At 47.8% G+C, this 22,234-nt stretch overlaps 1 protein-coding gene across 5 annotated transcripts in view; it reads right to left on the bottom strand.

The window, feature by feature from the left end:
• Positions 1-2,658: 2,658 nt before the first annotated feature.
• Positions 2,659-22,234, bottom strand: part of SEMA5B (semaphorin 5B) — a 336,437-nt gene continuing 316,861 nt past the window's right edge. For 4 of the 5 annotated variants that reach the window (XM_019480389.2, XM_019480390.2, XM_019480391.2 and 1 more), the window contains exon 23: positions 2,659-8,616. In XM_019480389.2, coding sequence (XP_019335934.1) covers positions 8,461-8,616 — 156 coding nt within the window. In that variant the 3' untranslated portion in view covers positions 2,659-8,460. Of the gene's footprint in view, positions 8,617-9,108; positions 9,179-22,234 lie in introns of all 5 variants that reach the window. The other variant, XM_059727480.1, reaches the window with a different exon arrangement.

Genomic DNA, 22,234 nt, shown 5'->3' with positions numbered 1-22,234 from the left:
TTTAGGTGCCCAGAAGACCCATCTGGCTCTCGCCCTCCACTGCTGCTGTGGATGTCTGGCCCCTACGCATCAGTGGACGGTACCGTGACATCTGAAATGTGACTTTTTTTGTTTTCCCCTACGTGTTATAGCAGCACCTTGTCATGGCGATCAGCAGGGGCTACGTCTAGCCAAAGCACCAGATCAGTGACATCGCTATTCACGGCATTTACCAGGGACTAGAAGTCTTGTGCCAGCAAGTGCATGGGTGTGAGTATCCGGCGTGGCCATGCTCCTGCTAGCTTTGCACTAGCTCATTCAAGCAGCAAGCAGCATAGCTGTGGGCACGCGGGGCGTTGCTGGGGCGCTCCGGGGGTGGTTACTCCGTGCTGTGAGCTCTGGGCTGCGGTAGCTGGACTGCTGCCATTCCCTAAGGCTAAGCAGTTTGAAATTAGCCTGGGCATAAGGGCATCTCATCGCAGCCACATGCACCCCTTTCCCTGAAACGTGGTTGCAAGGAGCAGCCACATCAACATTACTCCTACCCGGTGCTTATAAACTGCCAACACAGCTCCAAGGGGATCGATGGGAGCCACATCCCTGGTAATGTCTCTGACAGCTAAAAGCTCCCAAATAGACAAAACCGCCAAAGCGCACAAAGATATGGACACCGTTTTTGTCATGCAAAAGAAGACAGCCTCATGCTGCCGCGTTCATCTCAGTTGGCTACGCGGGCACAGGATTTGGGGTGAGGATAGGGTTAGTGCTCTTTTAATTTTTGCCTTCATCCCCCTGCAGGAAACACAAAAGAGGATGTAAAGTAGGAGGGCTTAGTGCACTGATAGGGACTATGCAAGACCTGTGCCCAGGGGAGCTAGCAGGCTCATGGGTACCAGTTAGTCCAGGGAGAGCTTTTTAAGCAGCAGGCTGCAGCAATAGTGCCCGTGCCACTGCTCTCTTTGGCAAGCGATGCACGGACAGCGATGCTGAGCCTACCATCTCCTTCACCAGGTGCTGATGCTGCCGTGTCCCCTGGCTAGATACACGGGGCATTGCACTTTGAGTAGCCCCCTCTGATTAAGTGGAGAGGGGTCAGAGAGCTCAGGGCTTTCCTGAGCTCAGTCAAGTGTCGTGACCCGAGTTTGTCGCTGTTCCTACTTCACGAGGCTCCAGGGCAGGTTGGCATGGGAAAGCTTCCCAGTTCCATGGGCACAAGTACAAGATGCCTGTGAAGCACTTTTCAAACAGGAACTAGGTGTGGGATCCACTGAGTAAGGAAGGCTCATGTCCTCCTCTGCACCAAGCTGCCGATATCTTTCCAGAAAGGGCGAATTGTGGAGTGCAGTGAAGGTGAGAGAGAATAAAACGCATTGCAGAACCAAGCAAGTCTGCTACATTAATGAATCAAATTAGCATCTAGGCAAATAATTTAAGTGGTAGACAGATTTTTTTTTAAAGCAAATATGCAATTGGTTCCAACATGAAACTGCATTAATTGAGCACGGAGATGTCTTGATGGAAAACAAAGCCATTTACCGGCCGCTTATGTGCATGGAAGTGCAAGGATAACTGAGCAAAAAAAATCCATCTTATTCACACCAAGTTTGTTTTTACTGATCTTGTGCCTCTCAATTACTTTTTAATGGTCTGCATTGAAAAGAAATCCCTGCATGCACACTTGAGGATACAAAAACACACAACTGAAAGCTGGTGATTTACTGGGAATAAGCTATTATGTATGCAGGTGTACCATGCTTCAGGTTATTAGTAATCCAATCTATTTTTTACGACATTATGGTGTAATTTTCTGTATAAAACTACAATATAAGTCTTGAGCTGTATCGGAACATAAACTAAAATGTTCCTGACTCTGTCACTTCCCATGGCCTTTATTTTGATTAATAAATGTGACGAGAGCTATTACCTTCTCTAGTTTGAGGAGATGATCATCCTTCAATCAAAATGTGTCCACTTTTACAACTCTTCACAGTGATCTGTAACAATTGTGAAGGAGCCAAGATACCATTTTGCTGCAAGGGAGGGCATACAGCTGAAAGGTTCGGCATGCACATCGTATTTTGTCTTACTGCAGCAAGCTGACATCCTCGATAGAGAGGCCTGGTGTCTTTGGGGGCCCACGGTCATAGGGGTTCCTGGTCTCAGCTGAGGTGCTGCAGGAACCAGAGGTGAGGTTCACACCACACCGTTAGAAAGGGATTTGTGTTGCTAAAGTCATAGGGGTCTGAGTCGAGAGTGGTTTGGCTCAGTGGCTGCTGCCGTCCAAACTATGATTTATGCTTCAAAATGTTGGTGTTCAGTTCACCTCTGCCATGTCTAACCAGGCAAAGCAGGTGTGCAGAGCTGAACTTTGTGGCTGAGCTTTGTTTTGGACCCAGCAGCTAACAGCTCAATTTGTGATGAATGTAATCCAGCGTCAGGCTTTCGGCTGCAGCCTGATGGGTTGGTAAAGAAGGAATGACCGAAGTATGAACCTGGAATATGCAGCTAATTGTATTCAGGGGATTAACTTGGCCACCCACAGCACGGGCCCTGAGCAATGCCAGGAGAAGGCTCTCCCAAACATCCTGAGCTACTGGTCTGGTCCTCGCCGTCAAGTCGTCATACGAGGTGCACGATCCAGTCGTGTTAGCCTCTGAGAGGAAATAAGCCACCAGCTCCCCAGGTTGTTCTGTTTTATTTCTGAATTATTCTTTACATTGTACAATATATAAAAATACAGAGTACCCAAAAAAAATTCACAGTGTCTAAAGGCAGTGATTACAGTCTAGGTCACCTTTATACTAATAGTACCATCAAGTTCAATTGCATAGGAAGGGTGATGTGCCTTCACAAGAGTCCAATCCTACTCTCCAGGGTTTGTTTTTGGGGGCCAAATATTTTGTGTTCTACTAATTTCCTGTGTATCCAAGACCCAATTATGCACTGTCATTCCCCTCCCCTGCCTATTATAACAGAAAGTCCTATGATTTCACCTTCGCCTATCATTCCTCCCTCACTTCTCCTCTATGACAAACGATGTTGTTAATGAATTAGATGCGTGCATGCATCCAGCCGTTAGCGGAGAGCAGCTGCGTATCCCCCACCAGCGTGCAGCTGGCTGGCTTTGACGTTGGCTCGACAATTTTGCAATGGAAACTTTTTGCTTCCATTATTGATGGAGTTGGCCCACAGACTGCTCCCTGACTCTGTGGCATGCATCTTGCACAGGTGCCCAGCCCATGGAGCGTGTTGCCGTTACTCATCAGGATCGCCTTTGGCCACCTGACAAGGTTGGCTTGGATCAGGCTGGAGTGCCAAGATCTGAAGTCTGCATCTCTGCCATGAGCTGGCTTTCTCCACCCTGGGCAAGAATACGGTGCTCTTCAAATAGTGTCCAACCATGCCAGTCAAGATAACGGACCCTCCATGACAACCTGCTTGAGAGCATTTTCCTGTCTCAGGTTGAGACGTGGACAGCACCTAAATGGGTCCATGTTTCTTTGAACCAAACTTGTCCTTAGGACCTCTGGAGGTTTGCCCTCAGCGGGTTTACAAGAGACATCCCTATGTGCCTTTCCTATTGAAGAATCAAACAGTCCAAACCAAGCCCTTGCAAACCTTTGGTAGTCCTTACCCTGTCCCAATGAGCAGATGGCCAAGGGCAACCTCAGCCACCCTGAAAATTACAGCTTGGATTTTCAAAGGAGCCCAAGGGATTCAGGTGCCTGGCTCACTGTATCAAATCTTTTAGGCTTCTTTAAATACCTCAGCTGGTGGGTTGGCGGGTTGGCAGGTTTCCTCCCTTAACTTAAACAGTGAGAGCCCAGTGTGTGAATAGTTCTTCGGTGTCTAGCCTGCCAATCAAAGAGGGAAACTAATTGCAAAGCTCTTCAACACGTAAGTGCTAACCGACTTCCTCCCAGTTCTGGCTGAAGACGCATTTTACTTTAGTGCTACAGCAGTCCTTATTCCCACGTGCTATTATGCTCACACAATTATTCTCTACTTGTAATTAAAAAAAATGAGTGATCCACATAGCCGGCATGGGAGGATTATTCATAAAACAGAAGTTGCTCCAAAAACAGTTCGTGCTGGCATTCTTACGCAGGCTTTGTGCTGGGGAAATGGGCATTTTGAACTATAAAAATCAATTTTCTTCTCAATTTAAAGAGAATTAGATTGCATTTAGCTACAAGGTATGTTTTGTTAAAGCAAATGAAACACTGGCTGTTTCAGTCCTTGATTTCAGTTTGTCCAGATGGAGGTTGAATAACAGCACTGCCCTTCTAAACGTTCTCTGCAGGCATCTTGCTATATATATATATTTATATATATTGTGTGTATATATTATAAATATATACTGTACCTATCCACTGATAGATAATGCACACTATTCGATCAAAAGAGGAAGTTGGTACACAAACTTTTAAATTTACATTTTATATGTATAAAAAAATCCTACAATTTGGTACAAAGAATAGACAGTTCTCTACAGACAGCAATTTCAGCCTCACATGGGCGTAGCTTTACATCATCGGAGGGATCATCATTGTCTGTAGCCTACATGGTAATTAATGGACTCTGTTCCCACTTTCTACATTGCTTTCGACACAACTTCTATTTCACTTTCTAAAAATAAGGCATCAAGAACAGTTGTTGTACAATACACATTCTTGTCTTCTGCGATTCATGTTTCACACGTCTCAGAAGAGCAGTTGGCTCACATATATATACACTCGCAAGTGCGTCTTTCAGACAACAGCACCCTTTCCTCCAGGAGTGTTTTTCAGTGTTTTACTTGCTGGAGCGAGCTGTGTGCGTTATTAAGGGGAGATGTTCACACTTGGCTTTCCAACCCAGCAAAGTCCAACGGCAGCTTTGCAATGTAGAAGGGGTAACTCTGCCACACATGAACCTTCTCGGAAAAAAGTACAAGCATTTGTATGGGGGGAAAGAAATAGCTAAGGGGGGGGAAGAAATAAGACATGTCTAGCAGTCTACCTGCTCTCTGCTGAATCCCAGCCCAAAACTTGCACAGACCTCGAGTCTTGAGGTCCAGGTCAATTCCTTGTCAAGTGAATGACCCGAGGTTTTCATAACAATGGGGGCAAAAAAAAATAGCGTAGGAAGCGGCTTGTAGAAAGCAATGCTGTAGAACCAAGTGTACTTTTAGATGACCCTAAGAATGGGAAATTTTAAGCCGTTTAACATCAAGCTGCAGGAGCAATTCAATCTACTATAGACATTACAGACATGATGATCAAGCTGCTGAATTACCTGCTGGATTCAAACAGAAACGCACGAACATCACTGTATCTGGTGTCATTAACCTGTCATGCACTAGGGAGCTCTTAAGGCATTCAACCCTGACATCACATTAACATTGCCCTTAAAGAACTGCACTCTCATGCAAACATTAATTGAGTAATAAGAGTTCAGATGCCTTCCCCCCGCCCAACCCGTTCGCTTCTACTTTCTGCTCGAATGGAGCCCACAGCCTCTTGCTGTGATTGCCAATTATATGAAAAAGGGCTGAATCCATTTGGACGACTGGTAAGAACAAATCTCTATGTCTTGCTGAAAATATAACTGCACACCCGCTCCCTCCCCGGTATCTGCCTTCAAATAGTTTATAAAATATGCACTTCTGAAGCACAATGGAAGTAATGATTTTTCTCAGTGAGTTGAAACCCTAAATAATTTCACAAGCTGCGTGGAAGAAAAAGAGGCAGTTTAAATATGTTATTCTGAGAGGCTGGAGCTGGGAAATGTTTGAGAGGCAAAAAAGAAAATGCAAAAATTCAAAATGATTGCAAGGTTCAACTCGCTTGCTCACACCTTCACGCAGGGCAGCTGCGATCCGGCCCAGTAAGTGATAATCCTACAGCTCTCCAATGCAGGAACTCATCCATGTGGGACGCTCTCGCATCTATAATTTGTAATGTCTATAGTGATCGTGGGCACCAGCGCTTTCTTTAGGATCACTGAAATTAAATTTGGGAAGTCCCGACTGGGCAGCCTGATCCAACAATTTTCAGCCACCGGTTCCACTATGGTCTCTTGGGGGTTTTTAATGGCACTTAAAGGAACAAGGACATGCAGCAGGACAAGTCCTGGTTCCTCAAAGGAAGTCCACCAGGAGCTAAGCCTAGGTCCTCATAACCATTTATGTGCCTAACTCACTTAGGTGCCTTTGAAAATCCCAACCTTAGGCTTTTGGAGCAATGCCGCTATTTCGATGTCCATGCTGCTGTCCCGTCCATCCTAGGTGCCTTCTCCTCTGCTAACGTGCCAAAACTGAGGGCAGCCCACGTAGGGTGGTAGGGTTATAATGTCCCTCGTTACACAGCAGTAGTAGAAGCAAAAGTATTAAGAGTCTGCGCCGGCCCCTCATCGCCTGGCTGGGAATCCAGAGCACCTCTGCTTCTCTAAGTGGGGTTTCTCTCCATGGACACTGGTGCAGCTGGGAGCAGGACCTCAATGGGTCTAATGGCCAGAAAAGATCAGGAGTCACTGACCTAGGCTGGGACACACCAGTGACCAGGCTGACAAGGGGAATTTTATAAGAAAAATACCATTACGGCCATGGGCGACTGCAGACAGCTTTTGGGTTCAACTAGCTTAGAAACGGAAGGCAGCTTTGCTCTTTCGCTTTTCAGTCCTGGTCACGGGGGCCATATGTGGGCTTTTGCGCACACTCTAGCCAGGCCTTTTTTCTATTCCTATTCCCTACTTCTGCGGTTGAGTTAGGCGGACAGCCCAAGCCAGCCGAGCGAGCGAGCGCCGGGGATCGAGGGGCGTGAGGACTAACGAAGCACTGGCTTCCAGCAAAATCTGTCGAAGGAAACGCATCTAAAACAGACCTCTTGAAACACACCCTAGCCAGGGACTGGAAACAGATATGGCAAGAGCTGAGGGATGAGGCATACAAAGAGTCCCCGTTCTGGCACCACGTGGAGTTCATGCGGGCGTGCTTTGTACTCGTTATCTCATGCTCGGTATTGCAGCATTCTCGAAGTTTTAGCATCAGGAGTTCGTTATAAATACTTAGGAACATCGAACAGTAACAGTGCCATACTTGCTCACGTTGCTAACACAGTGGAGGGAATTGTACATTTAAGCACTGGCGAAAGGTGAAAACGATAATGGCAAGCAAACACCTGGTCGTGGACACCATGGCTTCTGTCTCAGTCTAATACAGTTCTCATGGACATAGTCACGTACCTACACGACATTACATTGCTAAGCTGGATAAAAAAATTGTAATAATGCTACAGTCTCCATTGAATTTAACGGCTGTAGCAGGATTTGTTTGTCTGCTGAGCAGTTAAAGGAATACCGGCAACCAATGCACATTGTTCAGGTGTATAATTAATGAATTCATGGAGTTCTGCCTGGAAGACACCATAAAGATGCGCAGCAGACGCTCGGGTCATGTCACGCTATGGAAACATTCCTTAGAAAAATACCCTCCCCCCCAAAAAGTCAGCATCTCTTACTCTTTGAAAATAAATGAACTAAAAATAACCATACAGTAAGAATTATCCCAATGCATGATAATGTCACAAAAGGAGAGCATGGCCATCACCATTGTCATTCCTGGCAAACACGGTTGGAGTCAAAACTAGAGGGGGAAAAAACAAAAGAGTAAATGTCTTGAAGAAAGCCCACGGCTCTTGAAGAGCCCTTCACTTTTTCTTTTTTTTTCCAGCGGTATAAACATCTTCGCTACGCACTCCAAGTTCACGTCTCGTCGTGCCAACATTTGCTTAACATCTCACTGCCTGTATAGTTTTCTTTTAATTAAGACCAGAAACATTCTGAGATGCTTCTTTGGGTAAAGTACGCTCTTTGCATGTTCTTCCTTCGCTGGCCAAACGGCAACTTACCCAAGAAGACTATTTCCCATAACGGGAAAGGACTCATCCCATGGTCCCACTGCCCTGGAAAGTTACTTTTATAGAAACTTAAAAAAAGAAAAGAAAAGAATGAAACGTTCAAGTTGTTAGCACGATGGAGTCCCGTGCAGCTTGTCTTGTGAACTAAGTGCCATTCGGAGTACCTTTGCTATCGTATCGCAGGAAAGGTGCTCCTCGCCGTAGAGATGTTTTTTGCTCTAAGCAGCTACCTGTTGAGTTTCTTTGAGTACACCTGTATGGTTTCCTTCTCCTGCATGGTGGAAACGTGCCACAGCACATAGTCAGCTCCTTGGCAATTTGGGCCTGGACAGAAATGCTGATCTTCAGCCTCGAACACTTGCAGCCAACTAGCCGTAAAAGCTTATGAAGAGCGGTCCGTGGCCCGTAAGCATTCTGCCCACTTAAGGAGATGTGGTGTTTACAAGTAATACAGTAAACCAAAAAAAAAAGGCCCTACTGTACAATATTTACATCTAGAGACTGGGCCAATATTTGGTCCATAAACCCAATTAAAAAAAATTCATATAGGAATGGATCCAGTCCTTGCATGATCTGTCCATCATCAGCTGTTGGTAAAGGTCCTTCCAGGGGAGGCCTCAGGCCTGTAGTCATATTTATTCAGTGTACTGGGGTAGTAGGTAGTAGTGTACACGTTGGTTTGCTGCAAGGGGTAGAAGTTGGTTCTGTCATCGGGTATTAAATTGTTCTTGTTAAGCGTCTGTAAAAGGGGAAAAGAAAGTGCGTAGATACGTTAACGCTGCCTTGGCAATGCATCCTTCCTATTTCCAGATTAGCACCCTCTCTGCTGCCTCCTCCAACACGTTCTCCACTCCAGCCACTAGCACCTTCCCTCCGTCTGGGAGAGTAAGATGGGTGGATACCATTCACATGGCTTCCTCTAGGGAGTGATGCTGTGGAGGGACCCACAGCTCCTGCCATCCTACTTTGGTGGATCTGTGCTCAACCACTACCAGAGTCAGGACCCAGAGCCTTCTCCAGAGACCCAGATTCTCCTAGTAGGTGGCATGATGTCCGATCATCATCGTCACACATGCTGGGCCTAAACAATCAGGGCTTAGCAATTAATGATAGCACTGCAACCTATCCCCTTCCAACGTTTTTTTTTAATTTTACAGCCTCCAGCTGTCTCTCAGAGCAGTTGCCAAACTGGCCCTTCTTTTTCCCTTTGGCAGAGCAGGTGCACATTTACCTGGTCTCCATCTCCACTGGTAGATATCCAGGTTTGGACCCCCCGATATTAAGTGTGTCACTTCTGTAAGCTACAGTATAAGTAACAAGTCAGGGTCACTTTGTGAAAAACTAAAAAAAAAAAAAAAAAAGACTAAAGAAATTTAACAACCGAGAAGCACGTGTGGTCAATAGCAACCGAAACAAGAGCAATGTGAATGCACCTTTTCCCATCAGAAACCAGGAACGGGCAGAGGGGGTCTTGTCTTCTTCTTATTATGGACTTGCTCATGTTCATGACACCAGATACTGTATTCCCTCCCCTCTCCCGGGTATAAAACTCATTGGCATGTCAGGCGTTACCAGTGTATAATGGTCAAGACCAATGTTGGAGGACGTGAGAGCTCTTAGATTCAGCGATTCATAGATATTTAGGGTCAGAAAGGACCTCAGCAGATCATCGAGTCCGACCCCCTGCCTACGGTCGGACTTAGCTGTTTTATGTCTTAGGGGCAACCTCATTTCAATCATGGGTGGCACCTGGTTGTACTTTCCAAAGCCTGCTCCCAGCATTTCACTCTCACGTGACCACATGCCTAATATCTCTCACCTGAGTACCTCCCTCCGTCGTCATCCTCCTCCTCCTCTCGTTGAGGCGCTACACAAGGTCTGTGCCCCAAGTACAGCCTTGAAAAAGGTGCTCAGTTCACGGGGGGTGGGTGTCTGTGATTTTCTAGCTCAGCATCTGGCGTGCAATCCCACCCATTTAAGAGCCAGGGAGCAGATCAGTGGCTAAGTAGGAGTAGGAAAGGAGGCAAGGATGCCTGAGTCTTGCTGCTGAGTGCTATTGCCTCCCTAAGTGACATAATCTCTGTTTTTCTACGGGGACACCACAGTCATTTCTTCCTGCCAGGCGCAAAGTGATGATTAACAGCTGATGTTCAAAAGCACGAAGGACCCAACACCATCACCAACTACCTTACTCATGAAACCAATGTTAAGCACATCGCTGGTATCCATTAAACACGGCTTTGTGCGACTACAGGTGGCAGCACCAGGCCCAATACACCTGGCAAATGTGATTGGAATAGGCAGCGCTACTGTTTTCAGTGCACAAGTGAAAGCTGTAAAACCCGTGTGTGCCTCCGACTTGTATCCTGTTCAAGCAACCTTGGCAGACCGAGGCAGGAAAACCCGATTCCTTCTACCTATATACATTTCAGCAGCAGCGGGGTTCATCATCGGTAGTTGATGAGCTGCCACGAGAGGCTGTGAGTTAAAGAGCCATCCAGGATGTAGGAGGAAATACTCCTTCGAGGCAAAATGACCCACAGAAGAAAGGAAGGTACTGCAGGTGAGACTATGCAAAGGAAAAAGCATTTGGCAGGCAAATGTCTGAGACTGATTCACTTCTGAAACATTTATCTGAGCTGGTTTAACCCAAGCGCACACCCAAGAGCCAGGATTACTTGTGCTGGCTACAAATGCATGTGGAGTTTTTAGGGAACGGGCTCCCTGAACAAATCCACTTTCTCCTGCCTAAAAAATGGAGTCCCTCTCCATTTCATCCACCCGTGCACAGCCCACACGGGTTGCAAAAATGGGCTCCTAGTCCATCAGCTGTGGAGCGAAATGGTCATTTGGAGATGATCCAATCTAACTTGGCCAAGGGCTGAGAATCCTTTTGGCCCTTTGAAATGAAATGCCGGGAAATGCCATGCTTTGCTTCCCATGATCCAAAGAAATATTAAAATAACAACCCAGCATGTGTTGGTCAGATCACGGGGCCGGGAGCGAGGGAAACAGGGCTCTATTTTCTGGCTCTGCCACTGGCTAGGAGTCCTTGGGAGACTCGGTTTCTCTCATCTGTAGCATGGGGATAAAAATGCTGACTTGCGCTGGTGAAATGCACTTGACACGTGCACCGTATGGTATGGCCAATGGACTCGGTCTTGGTTACTACATGACAACTGCTATTTCCTATTCCACAGCAGAATGGTTTGGACGCCCTGGATCCCTCTTTGAAGTCTCTGGGTTTACCTCGGGACCGTGTACAACGCCATGCTCCAGGCCGCTGATTCCCACCGCAGGAGAATGCAGCGAATTCCCCCACTACCTTGCTCCATGCCACTGCATTCACAACTGCGCGCAATGAGTGTAACGCATCGCCAGACCCACTCAAGTGCACAGCACAGCACAGGCATAACTGGGCAAGAACACAAATGAGTGCAGAGAAAACCAGGGAAGCCAACTAGGGAGCTGCCTCCGAACTGACCAGTTATTGCACCGAGAAACCTCCCGTGCCTTGTGGGTTGCGTGGACATGTTGCAGAGGAAGCTGAAGGCACGGGGTAGCAGGGGATGGGTGACCATCCCACAGCAATGCTCTCAGGTTAGCTGGGTCACCTCTCTGAAGTGTTAAGAGGAGAGCTAGGCCTGGATCAAGACTTGCCACACATAGGATGTGTTTCATTGCTACGACTTAGAAAGTTTTCTGAGCAGTCGCACAGTAATGCTTGCTACAATCTGAATAAAACGTCCTAAGGGTTGGCGTCATGTGCTGGCTGCAGGGGCTGGGACCGACAACGGGCTGTTTGTCAGACCCAACCTCCCCCCGCCTGTGCACTGGAGTCTCCTGACTGTACTGCCTCCACGGAGCCGTCAGACGTTAGCTCAACACGTGCTAGGTAGTGTGACCTGGAGATACTCCTCATGGGGAGAGTCCTGGCTTTGCTGCACTATGATGGCATTTAGCCCATGTTCTGCTGCTTCAACAACTGGATGCTTGCATTTGCAGTACAGTTAGCACGTCCTAAGTGTAACGTGTGACAAGGCCCTCAGACCGAAGCATCCCTGATTTTTTGTGGTGTTTGATCCCTGTGGCTCAAGCCTGTCTCTAGCGGAGCACAAAACCCACAACAGCCCATTTCTTTGGCCTTCAGCTGGAAAGTGGTAAAACTATCAGGATCTTCTGCAATGCTTTAAATCAAGCCCACAAAAGCAGGCTTAGCATTTAATTAGCAAGATTTGCAGTTTTCTCTCTCCCTCCTCTTTACTTTTCTATAGCACTTAGTTAGGAGACAAAAAAAAACAACAACTCACAGCTGTTTCTTTGCTCTCTCTCTTTTTTTGATGGCGTGCCTTATATCTTTGGGAAACCCCTTTATGACAATGTTTTAAGGGAATTTATATTGCAATTAGCTGCAAAGAATTTGTCTCCAGAAATATTGAGGTGACAGAGTGAGGTCTAAATGGACATGATCGATGTGCAGGGCCTTAGTGTTTTCCAGCACAAACTTACTGCCGGTCTTCTTTTAATACATAAATAGATGATTAGGCTCCTAGGCGTTGGAGATTACTTGATATTTTGCAAGAGAGGGAATGAGGTGGCAGTGAATTTTAGAGGCCCACATGCACAGGTCTACAGTTAGATCACTGTGGGTGGCCTCTGGTGGCATTTTACTCTATGGTTTAACCCTTACTCACTTACTTTCTCTGATAGACAGGGTTGGGAGACCATGGCACTCCCTCAAGAGCAACATCTCTCACTCAGCCCCATCCAGGTGGGGCGTCAGATTGATGGACCAAAGTTAGCCTCCAGGTCCTGAACTCAATGGAGTTGTGCTAGGGAAAAATAGGGCCCACTCCCTGCAGAAAGGTATCAGTATGTCTGGTGATGGCAAAGGCAAGAGCAATCGTGAGCGTGGACTCCCAGCACAGAGTGGATCACAGCCCAGCTGCTATCTCCCCTGGGCACCCTCCCCTCTGGGCAACATCGGTGCCAGCTCTCAGCATCCCGGTGGCCGGGGAGCAGCTGCAGAAAGCCGTAAGCTTGTGCACTGCAGGGGAAAGTGCACTGAGCGATCAGCTGTATCAGCAAAGCCACGTTATCATTTCTGGCATCACCTCCATTTGCGAGTCTATCCATCAGGGGTCTGCATCCAAGAACTCAGCAGATGGCTTGCCAGCCACACACGCTAATCCACCCACAACCCATTACTCAAGGGCACACACAAGAATTTAAACCTTTCTCTAGAAGGTTTTTTATTACATTGTTTTGGCATGTGAATAAAATGCAAGCAAAGAAGACTCTCTTGTCCGAGGAACAGGAATATCAAACAGGGATGCAGTCAGAAAAACGAAGAGAGTTTCTACTGAGACAACTAACGGTAGCATTTTAACATACTGCGCGTCAGCCAAGTTAAAGGGCCCGTGTCCAATCAACTGGGCACTAGGGCTGTGCAAAATTTTGCTGGCAGTTTTGTTTCAACGCTGTTTTGACTCATTTCAAGCTCGAAACAGCAAAATTGAAACGAAACAGAGAGCTTTGAAAATGCCTCGAAACGAAATGAGGCAAGTTGAAACGTTTAAAAAATTTCAAAACGTTTCGAGTTTCAAAGCTCAAGCTGGGCTTGCCCGCAGGGAAACAGAAACTAAAGTAAGGAGAGGGAGGGGGAAGGCGGGGTGGGGGGAAGGAGCGCTCTCATTATTGACTGTGTAGCTGGCCAGTGACTGTCATCTTTCCCTGAGGTCCCTGCCGATCCCAGTGCTCTGGGGGAGGGATGGAAAAACTGCATAAAAGGCAGCATTGTTTGAACTGCCCTGCTTTCTGCCTTGGGGTCAGTTGGGTGAGGGTGTACCTTAACACACACACAGTGTCACCCATGTCACGAGTTTTGCCTGTCAGCAGCCAGAGGTGCAGGGCCCCAGAACCCAGACTCCCCCTGCACCCATCTCCTTGACAGCTGGCAGGTGTCCTGGCCTCAGCAGGGCCCACCATCCCTGCAGCTTTTACCCCGCTGTGCCTTAACACACACAGGGTCACCCATGTCACGAGTTTTGCTTGTCCGCAGCTTGAGGTACAGTTTCCCAGAAACCCCTGCACCTATCTCCTTGAAACTGGGCAGGCTTTGTGCCTTCAGAAGGGGTTAGCATGCCTGCAAGTTTCATCCAAGTCAAGCCAGAAATGACAAAGTGATAGGCTGCTTCAAGCTTCCCCGTAATAGCCTATGGGCAAAACATGGAAACAGCGTCGAAACAGCGAAAGTTGTTTCAACGAAACAAAACAGAACAGTGGTTTCAAATCAAAGAGAAATTCGAAACAAAATGCTGTTCCGTCGAAACGCAAGTCGAAATGGAACAGTGCCGTTTTGCACAGCTCTGCTGGGTACAGCGTAACACTGCATCTCCCACAGTGCATAGAAATTCAGAAGCCATGTGCAAAATTCAGTGAAACATTTTAAAAGCTTCCAGGTGCTACCAGAAAATCTCTGCATCTACTGTTGTAACCTCTGATACATGAATACCTGTAATTCCTACACACATCGGTTCAACCAGGCTGATGTGCCAATAACAGTGTCTACTGCTGAACATGATTAGCATCAATGTCTACCGGTATGTGTTCTATATCTTGCTCATTTATTAGTGATGTTTTTAGGCTGAGGGAATCATTCAGATTTTCCACGTATGAAATCTCTTGCCCACCATGCCAAAAACTTGTGCCCTTGCTCCAGGGCATTAAGTCATAATCCATTAATGCAGTTGATTAAATTCTCCCAGCAGGATCAGCCCATAATCACACCTAACAATAGAGACATTCCAGTACTAGTCCTCTTCAACCTCAGATACAATGCCGTGTATGGCCTGATTGGGCATTTGTTCTGTGACAAGTAGAGCAGATGATATAAATTCAGTTTTAAGTAAGAAACTGTCTAAACTCCAAATATCAGCTAGAAAAAAGGCACAGATTTTTCACCGCATCTTTCGACTGGCTTTAATGAAAACAGTGTTTTCTTAAATAAAGATTGAGTGTTTTCTTTGGGTAAATGATTGCTGGGAATGCAGGGATCTGGGTTTGACGTCCCAGGGTGGCACTTCCTGTCTTGTGTTCCTATATAGCCAAGCCCCCAGATACCACCGCACCTGCTCCGAGTAACTGTTCAATGTTCCCACCTGGCCAGCATTAAATCTGCCTTTAGACAACAAAGAACAGACCTAGACCGTACATGTGACAAGGCTATCGAAATACCCCCCTGTAACCTGCACCAAGACAAAAAGAAACCCCCTTGTGACTGCACACCGCTGGTGGCTACCACCCACCCCGCGCTGGCACCAATCACCGGAGTCATCAAAGGACTACAACCTGTATTCAACAGGGATCAGCCCGTGAGAGAAATATTCCCAGTCCCTCCGCTCCTGGCCTAACTCATCCTTAGAGGAAAACTCCCCACTGTCCAACAGGCATCAAGTGGGACATAGCCTTGCCTTGGTCAGAAACACTGACCCTGTCAACACATCTCCGTTGCTGCTACGATCAATGCCCCCCACACCATGAAACCGTCAGGCTCCCTGGTTCCTATATGTGCTTTTCCCAAAATGGGGTGCATCTGATCCAGTGCATCTAAGGCCTTCATGGCAACTACACACCAGACTGAACTACGCACCAGAATGAACTCACATAGAGAAATTATAAGGGACAAAAACACACATACACCATTAGGAGCACATTTTTCATGGCACGACCATTCCCTCTCTGACCTCGCCATCCTTGTGCTCAAGGGAAATCTACCTAACTGGTTGAAAAAGAGAAACTGGGAACAAGAATTCAAAAGCTAGCTGGACACTCCCAACCAAGGGCTTAACACGTATACGGACTTTATGTCTCATTAAAACCTACCTGATTCCCCAATTCTCCCCACACATAAAAGGTGAGAATGACTCTCCTCCTTTTGATAGGCCTTCATGTCCCAGTAATCAGGTCCTTTTCTTCTGCTAATTGTTTGTCTGCTACCCTGGGAATTTCTTTCCCCCCTCCTACAATTATTTTTTTTTTATAACTATGCTGTGGTGGGCGTTCACCACTCAGACCTGATGAATGATGTCTTGTATTTGAAAGCTTGTCTGACTATCCCAGCCATGCAGTTGGTCCAATAAAAAGTATCATCCAAAGAAATCTTTGCCTCTTGCATAATTCCTGGACCAACATGGCTACATGACTATAACACTATCTAGTTAGAGAGACACTCTCCTACTGTATATAAACCACCAAAACCAGACTAAGAATGATACAGTGGAAGTGTTTCCAACGTAAGGACAATGCTTTTAGGCCCTGTCTAGTCTCTCATTTGGTAGTTACTTCATGTCTGCTCAGGTCTCTCAGCTGATCAGCTTTTTCCCCCCTTTTGGGGGGATACTTTAGAGTCCTGGGGGAAGATGTATACCCAATACAAAGAGTTAGTCCCAATAGAGCAGGGGTGGGCAAAATGTGCCCCAGGGGCCAGATGCAGCCTGCCAGGCCATTCTATCCAACTCGTGTGGCCCCTAAAAAATTTAGAAAATTAATATTTATCTGCCCCTGGCTGCCTGTCATGTGGCCCTCGATGGCTTGCCAAAACTCAGTAAGCGGTCCTCTGCCCGAAATAATTGCCCGTCCCTGCATTAGAGTCAGCAGAGCCATGACAATGATGCTGGCTGTATAACTGCCCCAACATTTTTTCTGCCAGATGATGACATTTCACAACCAGTCTCTCTTACATAGTGCAGATGTTCTTAGTTAGGTGACCCCCCACCTCCCCCTGGGCAGCTCGTATCATCTATGGGTAAATAGCCCTCATTTTTATCTACTCACTGAGCACATCTACACATGCACTTTAATGCACATTATTCTATTTTAATGCACATTAAAGCACCACAAAAAGCCATGCTCTTTTGCTAATACACATTAAAATAGACTAATGCACCCTTTTTCTAGTACTTCACAACGGTGATACTAAATTTAATGCGCATTACCTAAAGCGCATTAATGAAGGTGTAGATGTGCCCTCTAATTAGGTTTCATGCCATAGCACCTACTGCCTTCCCAACTGGAGTTACATCCAGAAGATCCTTGTCTTGGGTCATTGCAAGAACAGACAGGAAGATGCCTCCAGCCTCAACAATATACAATCTAGATCTCTTTTTAAATTAAAAGTACATCTGTCCTCAAATGAGTTGCCCTGGGATGACCTGTCCCATCAGCACGGCAGCCTGTCCCAACATTTCTAGGCTTGGTCGTTCACGGGGCAGTGGATTTAGGCAACAGGCCTGAATCAGTGCTTCAACATGAAGGTGACTGGACTGCTTTTATGAACAGGCAGCAGCGCACTATTTCAGCCAGTCCTCCCGATGGCCAAATTAGAGCTGTACCCTTGTAGGGCTCAATCCTTCTTTCAGTACCAGCAGTAGCAAGATTCCTACCAAATTCTGGTAGGCAAATTTTAGCCCTAAAAGAGCGAAATGGGAGCTCCCATGCTCCCTAGGAAGAGGATCCAACCTCTTGCAGTAGCAGAGAACAAAATTGCCACTCCTTATTTATGGTAGGAAAAGTGAGAGGAAGAAGGGAATCGTGCAAAACATCTCATATCCAACCCTTAATCTGGTTTTGTATCCTTCCAGGTTCCCCCCGCCCCGAACCAGCAGTGAATCATACTGTGCTCTCCATTCGGGTCCTTTGTATGCTTGAAGGAGCAAGCCATATCCTTCTTACGAAAGGAAGTTCCTCTCTGTCACAGCCAAATAGGTGGGAACTTTTGAAATGCATTGAGAAAAATTTCCCATGGACCAGAACTTTGCGGGACATTTCAAACCTTGGAACGAAGCTCAACCAGCCAATCTGGGAATAATTAGCATGAAAACCAACTAAAAAATAAAGCATACGACTAACATCCCATCTGCTGGTATTCAACATCCCCAACAAAACAAACACGCTAGCCACCCACACTTCTTTTCCCCCCTCTCATAAACCAGTTGGCTTAACATTGTTCTTCTTCTCATCCTGTGCATTACTCCTGATCCTGGCAATACAGACTGATGCTGGAAAGAGGCTTTGGAAGCCCATCTATTTAACTCCAGGCTATAAAAAGAAAAAGGTTTGGTGGTTTTGGCATCCCTTTTTCAAGCCTCACTTAAAACCTTAGTGCCTGACACAGCAAAGGATGAAACCTTGGTCCAAATGAAGTGATATAACTTCCGCTGACGTCCTGGGAATCGGCATTTCTTCCTCGGAGCAGCTCCACTGAATTCAATGAGACCATGGCAGCGTAGAAAGGGAGGCTGGGGCCTTGTTGCCTATGTCCAAAAATGGTGTTTCCTATTTGAAAAGCGAGGCAAAATGGCTTATGAAACCATCACAGCCTGTTTTTCCTAATGCAACCCATCTTCTGTGCGCCTGCATTTGAGATGGGGAGATCTTTGTTCCCTGCGGTTGCTAAATAAATCAAATAATAATCACAGTAGTGGCAAAGCCATAGATGTGCTCAGGCTAATAATTAAACAAACCAATACTCGGCTAGGAAAATAATATTAATACTTCACAATTATGCAGCGGTTAAAAAAAAAGTGGCTAATTAATCCTTGCACAAAGAGGTACGCAGTGTTGCTGAGCGTGCAGAAACAGACACACGGGGAAGTGAAGGTCCCGATTCAGCAAGCATACGCTTAACTTTAAGCTTGAGGTGATATATTCCTTACGCAGCAAGAGTAACAAGTCAGCAGATCTAGGCACACGCTTAAAGTGTTAAGGATCTTGCTGAACAGGCCCAAAATCCCAACACCAATGGGAGTCCTTCCACTGCCCTCGATGAGTCCCCTTCCCATCTCCTTTCCGCAGCGTTGGTGGTTGCTGCCGTAGCTCTCACCACAAAACACGTACAAAACAGGTGACAATTCCTGCCCCAATAACCTGACCCCACGTTACGTCGGCAGGCTGAGGATGCTCAAAAAGTAGCACGTGCCATGGCCGTCCCTGCCTCAGCCGCGCTGTGCTGATACACACCAGTGGTTCCTAGTGACAGCCACGGGCAGTGGTCTGCAGCTGGTCCACAGATCACACCCATCCCACATCCTTTACACAGCTTGCAGCGAAACGCTGGGGTGGTCCAGAAAAAAATATCAGGGCTGGTACTAGTCCAGAAAGTTTGGGCACGCCAGATGCAGGCCACCTCCTCCCCTGCTCGGCGATGTGTCTGGGCGGCCACCCATTTCCTCTGCCCTTACAACACGCTGCAGAGACATACCTAAGAGTCTGTCTAGCCCAGGAAAGCTTTCCTGCCTTGGCGTAGCTCCGCTGCTGCACGCAGCTCTGATGCACACACGCCGCGCCACGGCAGCTCTCCACTGCATGACCCGGGCGAGCCGTGCAGAAAGGTGCCAGCCCCAAATATGATGCCACGGTGCATTCTGACCGAGGCTTGCAAAACCATCATTACACCGGTGCCAAAAGAGAAAATGCAGTATAGACAGGGCCTAATTTGCCATCTGCTACCTCCCCCCGGCTTCTTAAAGCCTTACTGCTTTCCACGTACCTCCCTCCCTTCAAATAGCCGCCTTCTGATTACTTCCCCCACCCCTGCTGTGGTGTGCTTGCCTCCCCCGGGCTGAATCTCACCTTGTGATGCCCTCTTCTCTGCATTGCTAACCTCCCGGGCCCTTGTCCAGAGTTTCTTTCTCTTGACACCTCCCATTTTAGTACCTTCCGCTCGTTCCATTAACAAGCTGATCGCACCTTCTCCGAGACCATTAATAAAGATGTTATCTAAAGCTAAACTTCAAACCAGTGCCCCAAAAGACCCCTCCCTACACCGCAGCATGTTGCCATTAATCACTGCTTGAAGCTTACGGCCCCTCAGCCGGTTTTCAATCTCCCTTGTCTGTGTCAATTTGAGCACGCTCGCTGAAGAAAATGTTGTAAGCAAGCGCTTTGATAGCGCGCGGGGGTGAATGGAGCGGTGCCAATTTGCAGGAGAGGAGGATCTCACCCTGCAAGGGACGTCCCTGCTGCATTCCCTTCAGCCGCCAAGCCTGCAACTCAATTCAAGGAGTGATCAAGTTTGATTTTCTCCTCATCAGCAGCCGAGTCCCGGGCGAGCTGTCAGTTCCGCCCAAGCACCCTTCATTTCAGCGGAGTGTTTGATACGGCGCCTCTCCAAAAAATTAATTCAAATAGGCCCTCGTGTGCACACTGATGTGGCTTGGCCCCCGTGGGTTTGCAGAGGTGTTACGGGGAGCAAAGCTGGCCAGGTCCATTCATTTCACCTGGGCTCATTCTGGACGGTGAGCCCGATTCAGCCAAGGGCTTCCATCCAAGGTGCCTGTAGAGGACTCAAGCTTCACTTTGCCAAACCGGGATGGATTTAAGCACGTACTGAATGGTGAGAATATGCTCTGTGAAACAGAGGCCCTACGGAGATGCAGTCTTGCCCCCAAATCTAGGAGGCCTCACCCACCTGGAATTAGGACAACCGTGAAACCAACTTTGTTAGCTCAGCAGCGATTGAACGAGCCAGGCAGGAGCGGCATTGTCTGGGCTTCTCCCTGTAATGCTTTGCCCTGCGTTTGCATGCAGCAGCGCTGGGGTTTTGCCTACGATTCCCGTGAATTTTCATAAGCAAACACCCGGTGTTGGGGCTGCCCCCGAGCTTGTTCTCAGGGCGTACGCTCCATCCAGAGCTTGCAGATTTGCCTATTCCCCTGTACAGCATTAGTGAGGATGTGCGGGCAGCACAAATCCTTCCTGGGGACTCCCCCCATACAGAAGATCCCCGGCGGTGGGGGAGAGACACCCACAAGGCGAACTTGATGCCAAACCCACTTGGGACAGGAAAGCGGTGGGGAGGAGATGGAGAGGGCGCCACACTCCAGCGATCGTGCTGTAGCCCACCCGCAGCCGCCCTGAGTGTGCCCAGGCTGGCACGGTGACAGGCTGCCCTCTCGGAGTAGGATCCAATGCCTGATACCTGGCCCCGAGTCTCTGACCCCTCGTTCGTAGAAGTGGCATTCCTAATTATCCAGGCTTATGATGATTGTGATTATCACGACAGTCACCAAGGCATTCAGCGATCCAGAGTCATAACGTAGTCTCCCTCCAAATGCATCTAAAGGCTTGTGCTTTCTCTGGTATTTACTGCTCCCCTGATTCCCAAAGCCCTTCTCATTTCCCCAACACCCTTGGATTCACTCTCTGCCCTCATGATTGCCCTTACAACTCCTGCAAAGCCTTACCCAATTCTCTGTGCGTTATACAGGCTCCAGGGGCAGTCCTGACTTCGCGGCTAGGACTGTGCTCTTCACTTCTGCTTCGTGGCAGCAGCGAGGGAAGGACACCTTCCTTTTGTAGTGGCACAGGCAGCAGAGCCAAGGAAAAATAAGCATTGGCTTTTGGGGTCATTTGAAGGGTGGGGACATAGCTGAGCAGCTCTGATCCTGGCCTGGAGAAGGCCGATAGAATAAGCGTCCAACACCCAGCTCAGTATTGATACTCCCCTCTCTGTCCTCAAGGGACCCGGCTCCTGGCTTTCACTCCGTTTTGGACTGCAGAAAACGGAGAACTGCAGACTGCAGAATTGAGCGATTCTTCTGTTGGACACAGCAGGATGTTTTTGACATTGCAGATCCCTATTTGAAATCTTGTGAATCATTTGCAGGGGCTTGCACAGCTAATATTGTGCCTTCAAAGGCTCTCGCGGCACCCTAGGGCTCCATGGCACCCTGGTTGAGAATCAAGGGCATAGGGGGTATCTGCTTCTTTCCTGGACCTGAGAAAGGGCACCGTGCCCTGCAGCCCAAAATTTGTTTAACACCTCTCCCAATTGCACAGCTGGTCCAATACAAGATATTCCCAAACACATTTTGCTTCTTGAATGCTTCCTTGGGCTATCTGGACTACGACTGCCAAGACAATGACAGGTTTACATAGCATTTGAAATGTCTGGACCAGGTGGTAGAGCAAGGGACTGCACCTAAGGTCATGCTCACAAGCCAATCCTCCCCGCAGCCCTGACACTGCGAGGTCAAGGACGCGTGAAAACCCGGCAGGGTGAGAAGGAACCAGCCAAGCTCACGGCAAGGTGGGGGAGCAATCCTGACAACCGCAAGGGCCGGGGCAGGAGGAACTCGTGGGATTCCTGCGGCACGACGGGCAAACGCCGCCTGAGATAACGGCGGGCCTGCATCGCAAACGAGAGTGGAAACCAAATGCCGTGGTGAGCAGTTGCTTAACGTTGCAAGGGGGTGTTTTACCCCTGCACACTGGAACGACAAGATGGGCAACCCCAAACTGGTGGTTTTCACCACTCTTGAAGGATTTCTCCATGAAACCAAGGCCCGTGAAACAGC

Source organism: Alligator mississippiensis, chromosome 4 (genome assembly GCF_030867095.1).
Source record: "Alligator mississippiensis isolate rAllMis1 chromosome 4, rAllMis1, whole genome shotgun sequence".
NCBI lineage: Eukaryota > Metazoa > Chordata > Crocodylia > Alligatoridae > Alligator > Alligator mississippiensis.
This window is presented reverse-complemented; position numbering and strand designations above follow the sequence as displayed.